This window comes from Mastigoproctus giganteus, chromosome 6 (assembly GCF_048544385.1).
Source record: "Mastigoproctus giganteus isolate SK-2022 chromosome 6, ASM4854438v1, whole genome shotgun sequence".
Classification (NCBI taxonomy): Eukaryota; Metazoa; Arthropoda; class Arachnida; order Uropygi; family Thelyphonidae; genus Mastigoproctus; species Mastigoproctus giganteus.
In genome coordinates, this window is record NC_143580.1 from 184,611,073 (window position 1) to 184,636,225 (window position 25,153).

The window sequence follows — 25,153 nt, forward strand, 5'->3', positions numbered from 1 at the left end:
ACAATGTACCGTACACCTTTTTATAATTAAATAAATGTATAAATTAAAAAAAAATAATAATAATAACTTTAAGTAACTTAAACTGAAATTACACAGCACCCCAAGAATGTTGTTGCGGCACCCCGGTTGAAAACCACTACTCTAAGGTGTCCTGCTGGCAAGGCTCTGCAGCCCATACATTTGAAGTCATTCTTATATGGGTACCCTTTTTCAGATTTCACCAAGAGGGTTGCCTGTGTTTTGACTTTGAAGAAATTTGATAGCTTTTTTTAGGTCTTATACAGTGGGATTATGACTTGCCTGTCTACAAGCAAATGTTCAATATAACATTAACAGTATACCATGGGCCTTTCTTGCCACACATACACTTCTGGAAGAATTTTACTCCTGACTGTCTGTTAACTCCCAAATCCCTTTTTCCTTCTATTGTTTTTAATTCAACTCTACCATGTGTATAAGTTTTTTTTTTGTGTTTACTCATCCCTAAGTGTAAGATTTTAATTTTGATGTATTAAAATATAGCTACCACTTTGACCAACCTCAGAGTCTATCCAAATCATTCCAAGAAAGTTCTGCTTGGCACTGATCACTAGCCACACTTCCAATCTTCAAATTTTGATATTGCACTCTATTCCTTCACTGATAGTGCAAATGAATTTCTCCAAAGCACTAATTTATTCTGATGATTCTCTGTTTAAACAAAATTAGTTCTCTGTTCTTCTTCTGTGTATTCTGGTGGGAGACCTTATAGGACTGGCAAACTCTTGATGCTAATTTAGCTGTATGAGTTGAAGGATATAAAGTACTCAGTAATTGACTTGCAAAGCAAATACACCACACTGTTTGCCTTGTTATATTACTTTAATTAGATATAGATTTATATTACTTTAATTAAAATGATCTGTATTAATATGACAAACAGATACATACACAGATCTTGAGAAACTAATGCAACTGTGTTAAGGCAAAGATATTCTGAAGAGTTCATAGCTGTTAGGCTTAAGCATGGTACTGAATTAACTTTGTAAATAAGAACAACAGATTTCTTACTTTCAAATCACTGTTTAAGAAGTACATGTCAGTACTGCTTACACACTTTGATTGTTCGGCAAACTAAAATGTTTAATTGTAATGCGTGTCATGGGTTTATTTTTTATAAATTTAAGTCCACTCAAAAAACCATACTTGATAATGCTAAAATACACACTTTATTCTGGTAACAACTAAAATAAAATGTCAAACTTAGCAGGAACTTTTGAAAACATCACTATTACAGCATATTTTCATTTGTATTTGAAATCAGAAATGTATTTCAGCAGGAAATATTTATAACTGATAACAGTAGCATACTTCTGAAGGTTGAGGTGAAAACAATATACATCGTGACTAAATTAAAATCACAGATTTTTTTTTTCTGCAGTCACAATTTCATTAAATTTTATTTTTTACTGTAATCACATTATTAACCAATTAAAAAACAAAACATGTGGCTATGCGCTTTTAAAACTTGGTGTAATAATAGACTTGTTCTCTTTTTATTTATGCAAAGCAGACATTCATATTCCTTTTGGTAATTTCTCTTGACAGAATTTCTCAGAGAGAAACTTCTTGTCTACAGTGATCCACATGGATAAGAGTCAGTGTGACTCACTTTGCTGTCAAGCACAAAATATTGTTCCTTAATGCAAACTATGCCTTCCATAACTAAATCTTAATGATGCCCATTTCCATCTGCAATTTGCCCAGCCCCACTTAGGTTTTCTGACAGAATCTCAATTATCAGTTCCTTCAACCACTACTCAGTTGTCCTAATTGTTTTCTCTGTGATTCTTTTTTCTTCAAAGGTAGTACTTGTGAATAAGTCTGCCCTGATATTCCCCATCATAAGAAAAGATTCTAGATTCCTAATCTAGAATCTTTTTTTACTTAAAATGGGTGTGTCGGTGTACTGACACACCCATTTTAAGTTGTTCATATGATCAGTCGTGTCAAGTTATTCCATCAGTGTTTATTTGAATTCTCTCCTGTACATTTATGGCTTTATTTTATTTTATTTCATACCGAAACATTTTTCACGTGACAATTCTTCATTTTTCTCTTTTTTCTGTTTTTGAAATCTTAAAGCAAATGGAGTTCTGATGCAGAGCTAAAAGAGGCAAGAGAAAGGTTACTGAATACCCCTTTAGTAAACATTCTATTATCAGAATAGAATGTCAGAAGTTTCTAAAATAAATTAGCATATTTTATTGACATTGTCAGATGCTTGAGATGAATTTTTATTATTCTCTAAAACAATGAATACATTGCATCTAGACATGATGTTTCTGCGGACGGCAATATTAGAATTATATCTAATTATAGCTGCCAATTAGATGATTTAATGGTATATGAGAGGGTAGTGGGCAAGAAGCTAAAAACTAAAGTACCCGCGATTCAAAGAACCTATTCAGTTATACTAATACTAACAGCAAAACATCTAAGTGAACTTTCAACCCTGAGGGTATCCATGAATTCACGATAGGTCTCTACATACTGTAGTGATTGCAAAAAATAAACGAATAAAAGAAAGAAACTAGTGGTGCTGCTAAAAAAAAAAATAATAATAAATAAATGCATAAAAGAAAGTAGTGGTATTGCTAAAAAAAAAAAAAGAAAGAAAAAACTAAAGCACCCGCGATTCAAAGAACCTATTCAATTATACTAATACCAACAGCAAAACATCTAAGTGAAACCTGGTTAAAGTCTAATCAATTGATTGATTAGCATTAGCATTAGTAGAGGCATATGATGCAAGAAAGCAAGCTTATTCAGCATCAGCCAAAAAAAAAAAAAAAAAAAACACACACCACTCCCATTTCACCCCTCCGTTCGTTCGAAATACCTGTCCAGTTGAGCTTTAAATTTGTTTAGGCTATCAACTTCAACAACTGATGGAAGTCGGTTCCACCAACCAACCACCCGCTGGCCAAAGGCAAATTTCCGCACATCTATCCAACATCCGTCCTTCCTCAATTTGAATTTATGCCCTCTGAGGTGATTATTCTGAGCAAGATGAAGAATCCCATTGGCATTGAGCATGCTCAAACCATTCAAAGCCTTATACACCTCTATCAGATCACCTTGCCGGTGCCTAGTCTCCAGACTCTGTAATTTGCAAAACTTAAGCCTTTCTTCGTAAGAGCAACCCTTTGTTCCATTCACTAATCTTGTTGCCCTTCTCTGTACCCGTTCCAGCAGCTCTACATCCTTCTTGAAATGAGGCCTCCAGACCTGTATACAGTACTCAAGATGTGGCCTAACCATTGCCTTATACAAGGGAATAATCACCTCCTTATCCTTGCTAGAAAAATTCCTGTATATCATTGACAAGACACCATGAGCTACTCTTGCAGCTCGTCTGCACTGCTCAGAGAACTTCATAGCTGCCTGCACAATTACCCCCAGGTCCTTTTCATTCTCCACCACTGTCAGTGTAGTACCTCAGAGTTGATACGTTGCTCTGGGGTTACTGTTTCCCATATGTAGTACTTTACATTTGTCAATGTTAAACTTCATTTGCCACCTCTCAGCCCATCTGTTCAACCTTTCCAAATCCTGTTGCAGCAGCATAGCGTCAGTAGTGTCCTTGACAACCCTGCCAACCTTTGTATCATCTGCAAACTTGGACATTAAACTTGATATCCCATCATCAATATCATTCATAAACACCGAAAACAACAACGGACCCAACACTGAACCCTGAGGAACTCCACTAATAACATTAGTCCACGTTGAGCAGTGTCCATTGATTACCACTCTCTGTCTTCTGCCACTCAACCATCCCCTTATCCATAGCAGCAATTTGCCTCCAATGCCACACTGCTCCAATTTGTGCAGCAGTCTTCCATGTGCAACAGTATCAAAAGCCTTTCGAAGATCCAAATATATAATATCAAAGTTATTCCCTGCATCCAGTTCTTTTGTGACTACATCATAGTATCCAATCAAATTGGTCAGGCAAGACTTTCCCTTAATAAAATCATGCTGCGTCTGAGCTATAACTGAATTCTTGTCTAGATGATCCTGCACTGCTTCTTTAACCAGTGCCTCCATTAATTTACCTGGAACAGAAGTTAAACTAACAGATGTATAATTACTTGTGTCAGCCTTTGATCCTCCTTTGTGAATTGGGGTCACATTTGCACATCTCCAGTCTATGGGTACCTCCCCTGAGTCCAACGAAGCTCTCATAATTATGGCTAGGGGTTTGCTTACTAACTTTTCTGCCTCCTTTAATATAACTGGATAGATCCCATCCACCCCAGGTGCCTTTTTTATGTTTATCCTCAACAATCTCTCCTCCACTTTCCTCTCAGTTATTACAAAATCATCCAGCTCACTGCCAATGTTTACTTTACCTACATCATTCTCCTTCCTGAATAACTCCTCATGCGTGAATGTAGATGCAAAATACTCGTTTAGATTGTTAGCCACCTGGGCAGGATCCTCAACTGTTGAACCATCAATATCCAGTGGACCAATCTGATTCATCCCTTTCCTTCTTGAGTTTAAATATGTAAAGAACTCTTTTCTGTTTTTCTTTGCATCCTTTGCCAAGGATTTTTCGTAGTCTGCCTTTGCCTGCCTAATCTCCTTTGTGACTTGGTTACAGACCAACTTATATCTATCATAGGCTTCCATGTCAGCCATTAATTTGTATGAATCCCATGCATTTTTCTTCTCTGCCACATGTCTCATTAGTTCATCTGACAACCATTTAGGCCTAAACCTTGAACAATATTTCTTAGTTGGTATATAAAGCCTGGTAGCCTCCAAGATTAGTTACTTGAATGCTTCCCATTTTGAGTTTGCTGTTGGTAACATCATCAGTTGGTCCCACTGTATAGAATTTAAATACTGTCTCAGACCATCATAGTTGCCTTTACGAAAACAAAAACCCTTCCCTTTACCTCTGATGGTAGTTACCTCCTTGAGTAAATCCCACTTCAACACACTGTGATCACTGCCACCTAGTGGTTCATTTATCTGCAGATTCTTAATGCATGAAGAATCACTACTGATAATCAGATCAAGAGTATTGCTCCCTCTTGTTGCCTCACGAACATGCTGATCTAGAAAACAATCATCCAATAAATCCACAAAAGCCTTGCTAGTGTGCGATTGACCAACCCACAAATTCCAGTCAATATCTGGGAAATTAAAATCCCCCATTATAAGACTCTCTGATTTACTGACCCACTCTATTTCCCTGTACAATATCTTATTATACTCATCAGAGTCATTAGGCCTATAGCACACTCCTACTCTCAATTTTGATTTCCCTATGCTTATGTCACACCAAACTGACTCGACACTGCCCTGTCCATCGATGTCGACTGGCTTCACTTCCTTGGGCTTTATGTGTTTCTTAACTAATAGCATAACCCCTCCTCCCCTCCTGTCCTGTCTATCCTTTCTATACACATTGTATTCCCCAAGTTCCAGTTCCGCATTACTTATATCTGTGTGACACCACGTCTCTGATATCCCAACAATATCTGCCTTTGATGTTTTGAGCAGTACCTCAAATTCATCAAATTTATTTACCAAACTCCTAGCATTGGTGTACACGCAGGTATACATGCACCTGTTTCTATTCTTAGCTACCCTAACACAACCCATGTGTTTACTTGTACCGCAATGACTCCCAGCAGTCTCTGAAATATCCTGCATCTTGTTTTTCAGGCTTCTGCTCATTTCAGTAGAAGCAGTGCAAGAATCACTTCCACCTCTGCCAGTGGCTACTGTTAATCTATTAGTCCTTGTATCCCCCCCAACTAGCAGTTTTCTGACCCACCTAACACTGCCTCGACAGCATCAGCAAAAATTCTTGCACCCTTTCTATTTAAGTGTATCCCATCCCTGTAGAAGCAATCTCTCCTGTTAACAAGTACAGTCCAGGCTGAAAACAATTCTACCCCTTGAGCCTTGCACAATCCCTCCAGGGCCGAATTGATCGACAAGGCTCTCATCATATACTCCCTCCTATCGTGTCTGGGCAGAATTGCAGACACTTTCAAATTTAACCCTAATTCACGGCTTTTTTTCAACAGTGACCTGTACTTGCTGAGTAATTCCGCCGGTCTCCTACTCTTAATATCATTAACATCTATCTAGGTTAGAGTTATGATTGTTTTCTTTATCATGAAGATAAAACTGGGGGAGAACTGCAGTAATGTTCAAAGAAAATTTATACCTTCATTCAGTAACTTTTTGTTATGGTGAAAAACTTGAAATTCTGGTTATCAGATGCAAGATTTATCGGCGCCTCCATAGTCAGGTGGGCAGAAGCAGCAGTGCGTAGCACATGCTTCTTGATTTGACTGGGGTTCAAGCCTGTGAGCCACCAAATACAGAGGATGCGGAAAGGTCAGGGAATGACTACTGCATATCCCCGGAGCAATATGGTCTTAGTTGCTAATGCTCCTAAAAACTAAATAACAACAACAGCAAGATTTAGCAGTGCGATATTTCCATTATTGTTATGTGTATGGCTCCTCTAGTTGGTTAATCAGCACTGTGTCATTTTTTAGCAGATGAGTTTTATGTAATCTTTTTCCAGTTGAAAAAGTAATTGTTGTTGGTGATTTTAATTTGTACTAGCAGATTTTCTATCTCTGTGGAACTTAATAATTTTTCATTTCTATTCCTTTGATCTGAAATTGATTGCTCCCCCCCCACAAGAAATGACTCCAGGTTAAAACAGATCACAAATACTGTATTGCCACAAATAATGTTACTATTGGTGATAACTTTTTTCACTGGTTCTGATCATTTACCATTACTTATTTCAGTTGTACACTTGGAACATAGTCACTGTGCTTCTTTTAGTGTAGTGCAGCATTTTTCAACCTTTAGTAGACCACAAAGTATTCTCTCATTTAGGCAAAGCACCAGAACGCACACACACATGTATATATATGCAGTGGCGGACAAAAAAACTGCATCACTTGTGAATTTTGCAAATAATGTGTTTTGCGCTGCATTGTGGGTTGCAGAAATGTTCGAAATGCGTTTGTTAGATGGGATATATATCTTTGTGAATGAAATCCAATAAAAAGACTCCACCTGATATACCTAATTGCCATAAATATCTTCCCGAAGGGTGAAATTTGTAATTAATGGAAATATGAGAAATTGTGCAAATGGCAGTCACGACAACCAAACATACATTTTATTGCATTTACGTGTACAAGCTGAAACGACAAGTTAACGTAATAGTATTATGTACTGTAAATCAGCAAAATAAGTCTTCAATATTTTGTTGTTCCTCCTCAAGCTGCAATTACAGCCTTGCAATGATCTGGCATAGAGTTAATCAACTTCTGGATATACAGTTGCCCAATTTTGTGGTACCACACCCTTCAGTGCTTTCCTACAGCTGAATCATACTTGTTGTCTTGTGAGCAATTTTAGATGACATTATGTACTAGCAATTTTCAATAGAGTTCAAATGTGGACTGTTGCCAGGCCATCCAACACTGTAATGCTCGCATTTCTCAGGTATGACTGCATCTTAAGGGATAAAAATGAGGAAAAACATTGGTGTAGTATGTTTTAAGCCTCGTGAGACAAGAAGACAAACTCATCACTAAATCTAAATAGCATAAAACTTACCAATTTTGCTGTGTGGCGAGATGCTGAGTCTTTTTGAAAAATGCAATTTTGGACATCTGGTGGTGTGGTGATCCCTAATAATGGGTTTCAGGAACTCCTCCACGATAGCAGTATATGTTTCACCGTTCTGTTAATAAACTTAATTCGCCCCACCCCTTTGCTTGTTATGCATCCCCAGACTGTCTGACTGACGGGAAACTTTACAGTCTGCTTTATGCAGTCAGGATGGTATGCCTTCGATTTTCTTCTTCTGACATATTGCTTCCCATCCGAGCCATGCAGGTTGAATTTCAATTTGTCAGAAAATATGACGGTGTCCCATTGCTCTTTTATCCATGAAACATGCATTTTAGCCCAAGCAAATTGCTTCCTCGTTTGTTGGGTCAACAAAGGCTTTTTCTTGGGTCGATAGGCATGCAGACCACATTCTGAAAACAGTCTTTGGATAATTCGCGCACTTGTTTCAATACCAGAGGCCATCTCCAAGTCCAGTTTTAGATCAGGAGCACTAGCATGGCGATTATAAAGGCATAGCTGTTTCAAATATAGATCTTGGGAAAGTGTAGTCACTCTCTTACGGCCCGATCCAGGTCTTCTCTTCACATCACTGGTTTCACTCTTCAATTTCAGCACCCACGATACTGTTGACTGATGGCAGCCTATTTTATCAGTGATAGCACGCGTAGAAAGCCCTTCCTGTGACAGAGCAACAGCTACACTTTTTTCTCTTGGTGTCAACTGAACATATGGAGCCATGCTTACACCTCTGCAAAACAGGATACTAATGAGCATGTATACCCTCCCAATGCTGTATTTGTAGAAATAGCTGATGCAATACCTTGCAATTACTGTCTGATACAATAGAAGCATTATCTGACACAATACCTTTGCTTGGCAAAAAAACAAAATTACTGTAATCAAACAGTATCTTATACGTTTCATTACAAATGTTACTTTTTTAAGGTGATGCAGTTTTTTTGTCTGCCACTGTATATATATATATATATTTTTTTTTTTTGATGTGAAAACGGCACCTACTAAGTTTTTTTGACTGAAGTAAAACCGATTGGTAATGAAAATGCAAGACGGAAATGATGCTAACTCAGTCATAGCGTTGATATGTAAGAGTAAGTAGCAGGCATAGGCATAAAACGTTACATTGTTCATAACTTTGGTTCTAGCCGTTCAATTTTAAAAATTTAAATGGTTTTGATTTTCTTCAAAGATGTTTCCTTAAAATAAACCATCTTTTGTGTGTACAGGGTACACACGTGGTTTTTTTAGCACTTTATTGTATGTAAATATTACAAAGGCTATCCCAAAAGCAATGCACAAAACTGGTTAATTTAAAATGAATTCATTTTACAACATAATTTACAATAGAAACTTTCAGCGTCGTCTCCTTCACACTTATGACTTTTTCCCAATGTTTGAGTAATTTTTGTATGTCGTTTAACCGTCTGCTGAAGTTAAGCGAACAACAGCTAAAAGTGTAATAGTTATATCACAACAGCTGCTGTAAGAATATTGAATGCATAAACAACAGTACATTTGCAACAGGTTTAAGCTAAAATATTGTACTTTTATATGGAAGTAGAAGAAATATGATTTTTTAGATGTTTGCATTGTTATAGTAAAAAAAAGAATAAATTATTTACTTGGTAAATAATTTATTCTTTACTAAGTAAATAATAAATGCATTGTAAAGAAAGGTATCTCCGTAGCCGAGTGGTCAGGAGCTGGAGTGCAGTAGCACATGCTCCTTGAGCTAGACCGGGGTTCAAGCCCCTGACTGCTTAATACGGTCGAGCTGCCAACCCGCACTAGACCAGCGTGGCAGATTATGGTCCATTTCCCTCAGCATGAATTGTTGGGGAGGCTTCCATCCTGCAGTGGGTTGATAACTCCTTTTTTAAAGAAGCCAAAGGTTTCTGCTATACCATGCAAAAAAATGGCCGTGTCCCTCTCTCTTCTTGTAGATACCTATCCAACAAGCCTTTGAATTTCCCCAAGTCACTGGTCCAGCTACTTATGGAGACAGCTTAATTCCAGCAATTAACAACTCACTGGCTGAAGGAAAAATTCTTACAATCCATTCTGTAATATTTTGTCCTTTGTTTAAATTTATGTCCCTGGTTCTATTACCACTTAATAATGAGAAAATTTCACACTTTCATTCTTTTTACTCTCCCCTCTCACGGTGTTATAAACTTGAATCATATCTTGCAAAAGGCACTGCACCTAGTTACCAAGCTCTGCCGCCCACACATTTGAAGTCGCTCCTCATCTGAGTGCTCTTTTGCTGAACCCACAAGGTTCATTACCTATCTTTAGACTTTTTTAAAAGCTCAAGTGTCTTTTTTTCTTTTAGGTGTGGTCTCCATACTTGGGGACAGAGTTCCAAGTGTGGTCTCCACAGTTGTTATACAGTGGAAATGTAACCATCCTATCTCTACAATCGTTTGATAAATCATCAGCAGAATGACTTATCAAACACTATGAGCCCTTCACATCTTCCCAGATCATATGGCTTTGTATGCCTAGAGCTCATTGGCTGCCAAGTATGAAGCATGAGAAGAAATAAATGTAAATTTTTATGTATTACTCAACAATTGTATTTTAATAAATTAATTAATCAATATATGTAGTGAAGGGATATCGGAATAAAAACAATGCTAGTATAATGCTAAAATGTGGCAGCACTCTTTGCAGGCATGACACAACCCCACTTTGGAAAGCTCTGCTGTATTGTATTCTTAATTCTCTCCATAATTTTTCCTACCAGCTGAAATCAGACTGACCAGCCTGTATTTACTTCCTTCATTCTTGGAATCTTATGATAATACTATGAGATTCCAAGTAATTCCTTTAATAGTATGATACATTCCCTTGCCATTTCCTTTAAAATAAAGTAAATTAACATGCATCTATCATGGTCCTTACCTGTTTTAAATTAATATAGTTTAATTAATAGCAATAAATAGAATTAAGATTTAAAATTTTATAACCTGGATATTTTTTATTATTGCAGGTTTTAAATCCAACCTTTTGATTACATAAAACATTGTGTATTTGAACAAAAATATATTTTCTATTCAAATAGCATTGTCTGGTGTCAGAATTCTTCAAGAAAAAAAATCCATTACTTAAATATTCATCATAATGAAATTATTTTCAAAAATTTAGTCTTGTCAAGCCTGTTATATATAACTGGAATTGTTTTTTGCTATGATACTATTCAAGGTTATCCTTATGTTGGAAGGTTATTCCTATATTGCTTTGTTTGGTGCCGAAATTATAATGAACAGTGAATTAACTATTTTTCTCAATTCGAAGTTATTAGTTGCATCTGATGAACTGAACTGATAACTTTATTTTATTCAGAATGCTTTGAATAGGATACATTCATAAGGGTAATCTAAATTTCACTTGACTTTTTAAGTCTGCCTAACTTAGTTATGGAATAGTTAGAGAGAGAGAGATCGATCTTTATTGCAACACAGATGATGATTTACGTAATGGTGTGGTTACAACTGCCTGTCGTGGCACAATGGCCAACAATGTAAAATAAAGACAAGGTTGCGTGAATAAACCAAAAAAATACAATAATAAAATAATAAATAAGTTTAATAAAGTATTAGAAGAAAAAAATAACATAAGAATATACATTGAATTGAATTGAGTAAGAGAATGCATTGATCGGGACTCAGGTTATAGTAGTGGTAGCCTTCGCCACCCACTATGGAGTATTCTTTTTCTGTATTGTCAATTCTGACTAAATTTGCTGAAGTTGACATCTAGATCCTGGAAACGTGATAACATCTATTGAGGAAGGAACTGTTCTGACAGGTGAAGGCGTGCTTGAAGAGGGCATAGCTGCAGGGTTGCTTGCAGTTGCACCACTGGGATCCTTCATGCACAGTTGTCCCAGAAGGAGGGAGAAGAGATGAGGCCAGTCATGAGCTTGACTGTAATGACAAATGTCTTTTCATCAATGAGCCCCGTGAGCCTTGGGATGTTGTGTGTGCTGGCCACAGCAGTGGTTTGAAGCTGGGGAGGTAGGCTGAGCTTGCAGCAAGCGCACTTGAGGAGCCAGTTCCCCTATGGAAAACACTGGTTTGGTGGTAGAGGGAGATGCTGATGCCCAGATCTCTGCAGCATAGAGAAGCTGGTGATAAACTATTGTTGCGATGTATTTGATCATGGTGGATTTGTCTGTTACATGTTGCAGATGCTGCTTGCATAACCATCTCAGTCTAGTGGCTTTTGTGAGGAGCAAGTGTACATGTTGGCTGAACCGAAACTTTGGTTCGAATCTAATCCTTAGGTCAATGTGATTTTGAACAAGCAGGGTGGGATGGATGGATTTTTGTTGGGTTTTGTTTTAGCGAGAAAACCATGGTTTCTGACTTCTCAGGATTGAAGTGTAGACCAAATTGCTTGAGGTAGGTAGATATTGATGAGAGAGTGGAGGTTAGCTCTTCTGAGATTTGGTGAGGATCTTGGTTTGCCTTAATTGGCGTGAGTATCTTTAGGTTGTCAGCATATATCAGGGGTTGGATCTATGTGCAGAAATTTTTTCTTAATGATTGGACTGAAGTTATATGAAATAGATATTAGATTCAAATGAATTCATTTTGAAGAAAAGGTGAAGGTTGCATCACAAAGTAAACTAAGGTCTATTAAATTTATTTAAGCATATGGAAACTGCGCAATTTGGAATAAACTTATCATAAGCTCAGATGAAGACATGGTATAGTTGTTAAAATTTACCATAACTATATTATATAGTTATGTTAAAATTTTGTTTATTTAATATGTACTGTGCTGTAACAGACCTGGATAGTTGGTCAGCAAAGACTCACTCGACAGAATTAATTGTTCTACACTTATTTTAATAAGCTATAGAGAAGGGCATACCAAATCTGGGCTGTTAGGTTGTCATGGCACCAAAAATTTTTGGAGTGGAGCCGGTATTTTCTGTAGCATTATAAACCATAATTTTAAAGAACATTATATTCGTTGTTGTATTTTATATAACAAAGACTTCAGTCCTGATCTCTTGTCTGCTAGACAGCAAAACTTCAGGATACTCAGTTTGTAAAAATTTTTCAGGTTTTCAGGGGCCCATTAGTGGTGGAGTTGATATAGTCTAAAATTGCATGTTAGCGATTCCTCTAAAAAATTCTTATAGTGACCTGCTTCATCAGGTCTTTTCCTCTTAGGTGCTTGCTCTCTTCTAATAGTAGATTTTTTGCTTTCTTTGTTTTATTGAATGAGGAAGATTTCTTTAAAATATCCATTGAAATTCTATTGTGCCCCTGCAATATAAAGCATGGGCTGCAGAATCAATATCTAGATTTAAAGTCTGTATATTAATTTATTTTTTAAATTCTTTTTGATATATGTTATTATTATTATTAGCCATATGATGCAAAGAAGCCTGAGCTTATGCTGCACCAGCCAAAAAAAATTCCCGAGTTACGCTGAGAGAGAGAGAGAGAGTGTCAAAAGGAATCACCAAGAAAGAGAAGAATAATGATATCCAGCTCAGGACCCTGGGTGTGCCAAGCCCATACTCACCAGATGTGAGCCCCCCGGGATTAATTTTTCATGTTTCTAAGTCCTTTTAGAGAGGTGAGCCAACTTCCAGTAATATTTATCAGTATCCTCCCCCTTGTCATAGGCAATTGTGGAAGCATACTGGGTGGAAAAGGCCTGAGTTCGAATTCTGTCGAAATGAGAAATTTTTATGGGCTTTTTTCACAGTGTGGCTGAGTTAGTTGGTTTGAGGCACTGGTTTTTGTCCTGCAAATAACACAAACAAAACATATTTGCAGTTACAGACACAATTACTGATGCCTTGTAGCTTAATTACTTTGGCACTTAACACACACTTAGCATGGAAATGTTTCCTTCATTTCTTTCTTCCTCCTTGCTGTCTTCTTTTTATATTTACTCTGTTATATATTCTCTGGAATACAATGACATATTATTCATTTTGTACCATTATTTACTTAACTGTAATTAATTTCATTGCTATGATTTTTACTTCCTATGGACCTGATTGTAGGATTCAGTAGTCTATAAACAGCCAGTTTGTATTGAGGTGAACTACTTAGTATTGTGTTGTTACATTTCAGTAAATATTTTATTCGATAAAGAAATTTGTATAAATGCTTTACTTCTTTAATTATTCTTTAATGATGCCCCATCCAATAACTTTTAATATCTTTGAATTTTAACATTTCCTGAGATGGATAGTGAGCATCAACTAATTATTATCTGTTTAATATGTTATAGATTATAATCTGTTTAATATCTCTTTAGCATTATAATACTTAACATAAATTATAGTACTAAATTTTTATAAATTTTATTTCAGAATATGTCAATAATTGTCTTCCTATGCAAATGAATTATTCTCTGAAACAGCCACAAACAACATATTTTTTGGCAGAGGTAACAAACTTGTTTTATATTAAGTTACAATCATAGACTAGTGCTTAAATTTATCCAGCCAAAATATAAAAATTATGTTGTGCATAATTTTTTGCTTGTCAAACTTTTCTCTTTTTTGCTCGTAAATTTTCTCTGTATATAATATTCAGGCTTTTTGTAGTTTTCTTTATAATATCCAAGTTCCTTTCAGTTTTCTCTATGATACGATGAATGTGGCCATATCCAAGTGGTCAAATGCAAGGGTACAAAATGACATGCATTTTGAGTGACAATAGTGAAAGTCCATTTGACTACTGAATACAGTAATGCTCTTGTATCACTTTATCTTGTGAACTCCTCTGAACTTATGTGGTTGTCACAGAATATAAACAGAAAAATTAATTTATTTATTTACACTGAAAGGACAGAATTCATGGGATACCTGGTTCCCGGCAATGCGTCGCTGTCACTCCTCTTGCTAGTGGACAAACTCACCGCTTGACAGGTATATAGATATACCGCATTACTGCATTCACGTAGATGGTAATTCGATGTTAGTATGGATAAGCATCGTGAGTTAACCGACTTTGAAAGAGGGATGATAGTGGGTGCCCGAAGCATATAGGGTGCCTCTGTAGCCAGATGGGCAGGAGCAGCAGTGCATAGTACATGCTTCTTGATTAGACCAGGGTTCGAGCCCATAACCACCAAATACGGAGGATGTGGAAAGGTCAGGCAATGACCACCGCATATCCCCGGAGCAATATGGCCTTAGTTGCTAATGCTCCTAAATAACAACAACTCCAACAACTTGCCCGATGCATAGGTCACTCTATCGCAGAGGTGGTACAGAAATTTCACTATTCCTGTTTGACAGTATCAGGAATGTATCGGGAATATGCCATTTCTGTAATAACATCTCATTGTGTACGGCACTGTGGGCAGAGAAAGGTGGTAGATGAACATAGCTGTTGATGTCTGTCTCGCATTGTTTCAGCCAACTGGAGAGAGCTACAGTGGCACAAATCACCACCGATCTTCAATGAGGGAGATGCCAGAAACATCTTCACCAGTATCAGGCGATCATTCACTGCAGTAGGTTATGGGAGCTGCTGACCCACCACAGTCCAGTTGCTAACACCATAACACAGGACTCTACACCTCAACTGAGCGAAATAACATTGGCACTGACCTTGGATGATTGGAGACAGGTCTCCTAGTCCAATCAGTCCTGTTTCCAGTTATTTCAAGCAGACGGGAGGGTGTGTATCTGGCAGAAACCGCACGAAGCTATGCGCCAGTCATGTCAACAAAGAACTGTTTGGGCAGGTTTATGGTCGGTAATGGTCTGGGACGTGTTCAACTGGCACACGTTGGTACCTCTAAATGCATCGCTAAATGGTCCAGGTTATATGTCCATCCTTACAGACCATCTGCATCCCTTCATGGTCATCGTTCACCCACAGGGCAATGGACTCTTCCAGCAGGACAATATGCCTCCCCACAGAGCAGTGGTGACTAGAACATGATTTGAAGATCATTTTACCACCATGGAATGGCCTCCCCGTTCACCAGAAACGAACCCTGTGGAGCATCTTTGGGATGCTATGGAAAGGTCCGTTCGAGCTTTGGATCCTCCACCCAGGATTGCGATTGAATTATGGACAGTGTTGCAGCAAGCATGGACGGAAATACTTGTGGAATGCTTTTGTGAACTACTAATGGACTCAATGCCTCGCCGTGTGGCTTCCCTTATCCAGGCGAAAGGTGGGCCTACCCATTACTAGATAGGTATCCCATGATTTCTGTCCACTCAGTGTATAATGATAGCATACTAATGATTGTTATAGTTATTTTATAGCAATAAACATGTAGCACAGTGCAAGATGCTATGAAATATTTGTAATGTGGAATTTGACTGAAGACTAATGACAGTAATTATAAAAAATGTTAGAGTTAATTTTAATGATCTTATGCTACACTGTAAATGGTCTTGTTTAATGTTATCATATGCTAAAAGGATGTAAATAATAATTAAAAAAGTGATGTTTGGTAATGAAGAGATTATAAGAAATAATTTTACTGCATTTCAACATATAAGTATATCTTCTGCAATTGGTTTAATTAGCTATTTTGTTTTATGTCTATTTTTCTTTCTTTCCTTTTTTTTTATGCAGATCTATTTTAGGGGGATAAAAAAGTACACTATTTAGCATTAGTAGTAGTAGAGGCATATGATGCAAGAAAGTAAACTTATACAGCATCAACAAAAAAAAAAAAAAAAATTCCCTTTCACTCTAAAAGTTTGTCCACTTCTTCCTTGAATTTATTTCAACTTAGACGACAGATAGAAGTTCCAGCAATCAACAACCCGCTAGCTAAAGACAAATTTCCAACCATATATTCTACAACTGTCCATCCTCAGTTTGAATTTATGCCCCCCTTAGGTTCATAATCTGAGCAAGAGGAAGAATCTCATCAGCATTGAGCCTCCTCAACCCATTCAAGACCTTATACACCTCAATCAGATCACCTCGTAGGTGCCTAGTCTCCAGACACTTCAATTTGCAGAATTTAAGTCTTTCTTGGTAAAGGTAAAGTGCAGCCATTAATCCGCAATGGACCAAAATGGTCCATTGCGGGTTGGCAGATTGACCGTATTCAGCAGTCAGGGGCTTGAACCCCGTCCTACTCAAAGAGCGTGTGCTACTGCACTCCCGCTCATGACCACTCAGCTACGGAGGCCTTCCCTCTTTCTTGGTAAAAGCACCCAATTGTTCCCCTCACCAACCTTCTTGCCCTTCTTTCTACTTGTTCTAGCAGGTAAAGGGAAGGGTTTTTGCTTTTGTAAAGGTGACTACAGTGGTTCCAAACAGTTATTAAATTCTATACAATGGGACCAAACGATGATGTTTCCAACAGAGAATTCTAAAAGGGAAGCATTCAAAGAATTAATCTTGGAAGCTACTGGGTTCTTAATACCATCAGAAAAATACTGTTCAAGGTTTAGGCCTAAATGGATGTCAGATGAACTAATGAGATTCGTGGCAGAGAATGAAAATCCATGGGATGCACATAAATTAGCAAGCAACACAGAAGCCTGTACTAGATATGAGCTAGTCTGTAATCAAGTCCCAAAGGAAGTCAAATGAAGGCAGATTACAAGAAATCTTTGGCAAAGGATGCAAAGAAACACAGCAAAGACTTCTTTACTTATATAAACTGTAGAAGGAAGGGGATAAATCAGGTTGGTTCACTTGTTATCAATGTTTCAACTGTTGATGATCCTGCTCAGATAGCTGACAAACTGAACGAGTATTTTGCCTCTACATTCGCACATGAGGAATTCTGTAGGGGAAGTGGAGTTCAGAAGCAACAGGAGCTATATGATTTTGTAATAACTGAGAGCAAAGTGGAGGGAAAATCGTTGAAGTTAAATGCAGTGGATTCCAGTTATTTGGGCCACCAGTTAATTGGGACAGCCGTTTATTTGGGGCAAATCTTAAAAAACAGAAACCAATCGAGAAAATAGCCAAGGTTTACTTCGCTTAATTGGGACAGCATGCCATTTAGTCGGGGCAGGAGACCGCAGCACTGGAGATTACCCTACGATTGTCTCCAACGGTACCACGTGGTTCGGTCGAAATTCTGGAGGTCACAATCATAAAACAAAAACCATTAGCAGTCACCTGTTTATTGGGCTTTTTTGTTAGTGAAATTATTTATTTATTTATTTTTTATTATTTATTTTTTATTATTTATTTTTTATTATTTATTATTATTTATTTTTTGTTAGTGAAATTTAGTTATTTATTTAGGCTATCATAAACGGACAGTAAACTCGATCTTACTGAATTTGCGATAACACCAACAGCTGGAATTCTGTGGGTTATTATGGTGAAATGTGTTTACACTTCCATGAAATCTTCAATCATATAAAAAAATTAATTTTCAGATCTTCTCTTTATTCCTATTTTTAAAGCCTTGTAACTCATTACTCCTTTCTCACATGCGCGTATTGTGTTACTTGCAATTTGTGTGTGCCGTGTTCTTTGTTATTGATTGCTTATCTTTTTACTGTTTTAAATTTTAACCCCCACCTACAAATGTCAGTGAACAGAAATGTCAACTAGTTAGTATATACGTATTAATTATTCTGATTATCACGTATATTCTTCCGATTATCACGTATATTCTTCCGATTATCACGTATATTCTTCCAATTATCGCGTATATTCTTCCGATTATCACGTATATTCTTCCGATTTTCATGTATCATTTAGTTTTTTAATTGGTAAGGTAATTTAATTTTAAGGAAATTTGTGCTTAATATATCTTTGCTTTTATAGCCTGTGGATAATATTCCTCCTATTTTTGCTAATTTGAATCGCTGTTTAATAGAATTAAAATTCAATTCACAAACGTGATCACAATGACCGGCGCTTACTGCACATCACTGCATCGTAACGTGATTTGATTGTACAGTGAACCAGTTGTAAAGGGGGGGGGGATACATTGTATTTTTAACTATTTACGTGAAACTTCGGATAATTGGGGCAGCCGCTTAATTGGGCCAAAATGCACTAGTCCCGTGTGTCCCAAATAACCGGAATGGACTGTATAAGAAAGGTGAATGGGATCTATCCAGTTATATTAAAGGAAGTAAGCAAACCCTTAGCCATAATTATGAGAGCATCGCTGGACTCATGGGAGGTCCCCATGAATCAGTGATGCGATATGTATCCCAAATTCAGAAAGAGGGATCAAAGGATGACAGGAGTACTTACAGACTTGTTAGTTTAACTACTGTTCCAGGAAAAAATAATGTAATCACTTGTTAAAGAAATATTGCAGGATCATCTAGACAAGACTGCAGTAATAATTCAGACACAGCATGGGTTTGTTAGGGAGAAGACTTGTCTGACTAATTTGATTGGATACTGTGATGTAGTTACAAAGGAAATGGATGCAAAAAATAATTTTGATATCATATACTTGGATTTCAAAATAGCTTTTGATACAGTTGCATATTAGCATTAGCATTAGTAGAGGCATATGATGCAAGAAAGCAAGCTTATGCAGCATCAGCCAAAAAAAAAAACAAAAAAAAAAACAAACAAACTTCCACTTCACCCCTCCGTTCGTTCGAAATACCTGTCCAGCTGAGCCTTAAATTTATTTAGGCTATCAACTTCCACAACAAGGGATGGAACTCTGTTCCACCAACCAACTACACGCTGGCTAAAGGCAAATTTCCGCACATCTATCCTACATCCGTCTTTCCTCAATTTGAATTTATGCCCTCTCCGGTGATTATTCTGAGCAACTGGCAGAATCCCATCAGCGTTCAGCATGCTCAAACCATTCAAGGCTTTATACACCTCTATCAGATCACCTCGCCGCTGCCTAGTCTCCAGACATTGAAATTTGCAAAACTTAAGCCTTTCCTCTTTTTTTTTTTTTGGTAGTTGTTGGCGCATCGGCTTCAGTGGCCATAATGCACCTCCGAAGGTTTCTGCAATACTTTTATCCAAGCCCGAGGCAGGATTCGAACCCGCGACCTCTGAGTTGCCAGGCAGGCACTTTACCCACCCGGCTAGCCCGGTCGGCCCTTTCTTCGTAAGAGAAACCCTTTGTTCCATTCTCTAATCTTGTTGCCCTTCTCTGTACTCATTCCATCATCTCTATATCCTTCTTGAAATGAGGCCTCCAGACCTGTATACATTACTCGAGGTGTGGCCTGACCATTGCCTTATACAAGGGAATAATCACCTCCTTATCCCTGCTAGAAAAATTCCTGTATATCACTGATAAGACACCATGAGCTACTCGTGCAGCCAGTCTGCATTGCTCAGAGAACTTCATATCTGCCTGCACAATTACTCCCAGGTCCTTTTCATTCTCTACCACTGTCAGTGTAGTACCACAGAGCTGCTCTGGGGTTGCTGTTTCCCATATGTAGTACTTTACATTTATCAATGTTAAACTTCATTTGTCACCTCTCAGCCCATCTGCTCAACCTTTCCAGATCCTGTTGCAGCAGCATAGCCTCACCCTGCCAACCTTTGTATCGTTTGCAAACTTGGACATTAAGCTTGATATACCGTCATCAATATTATTTATAAACACAGAAAACAATAATGGACCCAACACTGAACCCTGAGGGACTCCACTAGTAACATTAGTCCACGATGAGCAGTGTCCATTGATTATCACTCTCTGCCTTCTCCCCCTCAACCACCCCTTTATCCATAGCAGCAATTTGCCTCCAATGCCACACTGCTCCAATTTGTGCAGCAGTCTTCTACATGCTGCAGTATCAAAAGCCTTTCTAAGATCCAGGTATATAATATCAAAGTTATTCCCTGCATCCAGTTCTTTTGTGACTGCATCATAGTATCCAATCAAATTGGTCAGGCAAGACTTCCCCTTAACAAAACCATGCTGTGTCCAAGCTGTAACTGAAGTCTTGTCTAAATGATCCTGCAGTCAGTGCTTCTTTAACCAGTGCCTCCATTAATTTCCCTGGAACAGAAGTTAAACTCACGGGTCTATAATTACTTGTGTTAGCCTTTGATCCTCCTTTGTGAATTGGTGTCACATTTGCACATCTCCAGTCTATGGGTACCTCCCCTGAGTCCAAGGAAGCTCTCATAATTATGGCTAAGGGTTTGCTTACTTCATTTGCTGACTCCTTTAATATAACTGGATAGATCCCATCCACACAATTTCTCCTCCACTTTATTCTCAGTTATTACAAGATTCTCTAGCTTACTACTAGAGTTGAATACACCTCTGGCATTCCCCTTGCTGAATAGCTCCTCATGTGTGAATGTCTATGCAAAATATTCTTTTAGTTTGTTAGCTACCTGAGCAGGATCATCACCAGTTGAACCATCGATATCAAGTGGACCAATCTGATTCATCCCTTTCCTTCTAGAGTTTATATAAGTAAAGAACTCTTTGCTGTTTTTCTTTGCATCCTTTGCCAAAGATTTCTCATAATCTGCCTTTGCCTGCCTAACCTCCTTTGTAACTTGGTTACAGATCTACTTATATCTATCATAGGCTTCTGTGTCACATGTTAATTTATATGTATTCCATGCATTTTTCTTCATCATCAGTTAACCTCATCAGTTAACTGATGATGTTAACTTCTTCATCATGGTAACATCATCAGCTAACTGATGATGTTACCAACATCATCAGTTTAAATTCTGTCTCAGACCACCATAGTTACCTTTATGAAAGCAAAAACTCTTCCCTTTACCACTGATGGGAGTTACCTCTTTGAGTAAATCCCACTTCAGCACACTGTGATCACTGCCACCTAGTGGTTCCTTTATCCGCAGATTCTTAATGCATGACGAATCACTACTGATAATCAGATCAAGAGTATTGCTCCCTCTAGTTGCCTCCCGAACATGCTGATGTAGAAAACAATCATCCAATAAATCATCCAATAAAGCCTTGCTAGTGTGTGAGTGACCAACCCACAAATTCCAGTCAATATCTGGGAAATTAAAATCCCCTATTATAAGACTCTCTGATTTACTGGCCCACTCTATTTCCCTGTTCAGTTACTTATTATACTCATCAGAGTCATTAGGCCTATAGCACACTCCTACTCTCAATTTTGATCTTCCAATACTTACGTCACACCAAACTGACTCGACACTGCATTGTCCAGCTTTGTCGAGTGGCTTCACTTCCTTGGATTTTATGTATTTCTTAACTAATAGCATAACCCCTCCTCCCTTCCTATCCTTTCTGTACACATTGTACTCCCCAAATTCCAGTTCTGCATTCCTTATATCTGTGTGACACCACGTCTCTGATATACCAACAACATCCACCTCTGATGCTTTGAGCAATACCTCAAATTCATCAAATTTATTTACCAAACTCCTAGCATTGGTGTACACGCAAGTATATATGCACCTGTTGTTTTTCTTAGCTACCTTAACACAGCCCATGTGTTTACTTGTACCGCAATGACTCCCAGCAGTCTCTGAAATATCCTGCATTCTGTTTTCCAGGCTTCCGCTCTTTCCAATAGAAGCAGTGCAAGAATCACTTTCACCTCTGCCAGTGGCTACTGTTAATCTATTAGTCCTTGTATCCTCCAAGCTAGAAGTTTTCCGACACACCTAACACTGCCTCGATAGCATCAGCAAATATTCTTGCACCCTTTCTATTTAAGTGTATCCCATCCCTGTAGAAGCAGTCCCTTCTGTTAACAAGTACAGACCAGACTGAAAAAAATCCTACCCCTTGAGCCTTGCACAATTTTTCCAGGGCCGAATTGATCGATAAGGCTCTCATCACACACTCCCTCCAACGTGTCTAGGCAGAATTGCAGACACTTTCAAATTCAACCCTAATTCACAGCTTTTTTTCAATAGTGACCTGTACTTGTTCAGTAATTCTGCCAGTCTATGGAAGACTACTGTTCAAATTAGAGCAGTACGGAATTAAGAGCAAGTTGCTACAATGGATATAGGGATGGTTGAGTGGGAGAAAATAGAGAGTGGTAATCAGTGGACACTGCTCTTCATGGATAAATGTTATTAGTGGAGTCCCCCAGGATATATAATTTTTTTCATGATTTGTAAAATTTGGCACCTCTAAAAAAATTGTGCCCAGGACAAAGGCCCTGCTAGCTTGTTCCTTAATCCGGCACTGCTATCAATGATAGTGATGAAGTTTGCAGGCGATATGAAGGTTGGCAGGGTTGTTAATGACAGTAATGAGAGTATGCTCCTGCAACAGAATCAAGAAATGTTGGGCAGATGGGCTGAGAAGTGGCACCAGAAATTTAATTTTGACAAATGGAAAGTACTATATATGGGTAGCACTAACCTTAGAGAAACATACCAACTGTGTGGTACTACACTGAGGCAGTGCTGTAGTCATAAAATTAGCAGAAAGTATACTGCGTGAATGTTTATTATGCAGAAAGTATACTGTGCTTATTAATTGAATTCCAGAGGGTATATGGCACATACCTGTATATATATATATATATATATATATATAAATCCAGAAGGAATACACTATTCACCTAAAAAATCCAGAGGGTATACAGTGTATACCCTCCACTACAGCTCTGCACTCAGGGTGATAGAAAATGAAAACAACCTAGGGGTAATTGTGCAGTCAGATATGAAATTTTCTGAGTAGTGCAGACAGGCTGCCAGAGCAGGTCATGGGGTCTAGTCGATGATATACAGGAATTTTGCTGGTAGGGGAAAAAGAGGTGATTATCCGTTTGTATAAAGCAATGGTCAGGCCACACCTTGAGTACTGCATACAGGTCTGGCTATCTCTTTTTAGTAAGGATGTAGAATTGCTAGAATGAGTACAGAGAAGGGCAACAAGATTAGTGAAAGGGATGAAGGGGTCCTGTTACCAAGAAAGGTTTAAGTTCTGCAAATTGTAGCATCTGGAGACAAGGCATTGTCTCCAAATGCTACAATTTGCAGTGATTTGATTGAGGTGTATAAGACCTTGAATGGTTTGGGCACTCAGTGCTGATGGGATTCTTCCTTTTGCTCAGACCTGAGGGGACATCAGTTCAAATTGAGAAAACACAACTGTAGAATAGATGTGCGGAAATTTGCCTTTAGTCCGAGGGTAGTTGATTGCTGGAACAAACTTTCATCTGTTGTTGTGGAAGTTGATAGCTTAAATAAATTCAAGGAAGAACTGGACAAACTTTTAGAGTGAATGGATGGATGAAATAGGATTTTTTATTTTTTATTTTTGGCTTATAAGCTTGCTTTCTTGTTTTTTTTGTTTTTAAGGCCATATTGCTCTGGGAATATGCGGTGGTCATTCCCTGACCTTTCTGCATCCTCCGTATTTGGTGGGCACAGGCTCGAACCCTGGTCTAATCAAGAAGCATGTGCTACGCACTGCTGCTCCTGCCCACCTGGCTACGGAGGCACCCCTTGCTTTCGTGCATCATATGCCTCAGCTAATGCTAATATTCACCTCCTTTTCCCTACCAGCAAAATTCCTCTATATCATTGACATGAGCTGCTCTGGCAGCCAGTCTGCACTGCCCAGAAAACTGCATATCTGACTGCACAATTACCCCCAGGTCTTTTTCATTAGGCCTGCGTAGCCGAGTGGTCAGGAGTGGGAGTGCATACACCTTTGAATAGACCGGAGTTCAAGCCTCTGACTGCTGAATACGGTCGATCTGCCAACCCACACTGGTCCAGCATGGCAGATTATGGTCCATTTCCCTCAGCATGAATTGTTGAGGAGGCTTCCATCCTGCAGTTTTGCCTTTTTCATTCTCTACTACCCTGAGTGTAGTACAGCACAGTTGGTATGTTTCTCTGGGGTTATTATTATGATTATTATTATTATTAGCTATATGGTGCAAGGAAGCCTGAGGCTTATGCTGCACCAGCCAAAAAAAAAAATTCCTGAGCCACCCTGAGAGAGAGAGAGAGAGAGAGACAAAAGGGAATCACCAAGAAAGAGAAGAATGATGATATCCAGCTCAGGACCCTGGGTGGGCCATGCCCATACTCACCAGACGTGAGTCCCTGCAGTACTTTACATTTTTCAATGTTAAAATTCAGTTGGCACCTCTCAGCCAATCTGCTCAACTTTTCTAGATCCTGTTGCAGTAGCATACTGTCATTAAGAACCCTGCCAATCTTTGTATCGTCAGCAAACTTAGACATTAAGCCTGATATATCTTCATCAATATCATTAATAAATACAGAAAACAGCAATGGACCCAACAATGAACCTTAGGGGATTCCACTAATAACATTAGTCCACAAACAGCAGCATCGTGTTGTTTCAGCAAGTTTAAGAATACCATCGACATTTTGCTTACTTAATCCATTCAAAGCCTTAAACACCTTAATTGGATCTCCTCACAGGTGTCTAGGTTTCAGATGCTGCAATTTGCATAACTGATGGCTTTCTTGGTAAGCGTACCCTTTTATGTACCTGATTAATCTTGTTGCTTCCCTCTGCATCCATTCTAATGGATGCATCCCTCCTAAAATGAGACTACCAGACCTGTATG

The 25,153-nt window shown here is 38.2% G+C and overlaps 1 protein-coding gene across 2 annotated transcripts in view; it reads left to right on the forward strand.

Annotated features, from left to right (window-relative positions):
* Positions 1-25,153, forward strand: part of LOC150084801 (galactosylgalactosylxylosylprotein 3-beta-glucuronosyltransferase 3-like) — an 84,695-nt gene that overhangs the window by 1,490 nt on the left and 58,052 nt on the right. For both annotated transcript variants that reach the window (XM_090375555.1, XM_090375556.1), the window contains exon 2: positions 14,042-14,118. In XM_090375555.1, coding sequence (XP_090231681.1) covers positions 14,042-14,118 — 77 coding nt within the window. The remainder of the gene's footprint in view (positions 1-14,041; positions 14,119-25,153) is intronic.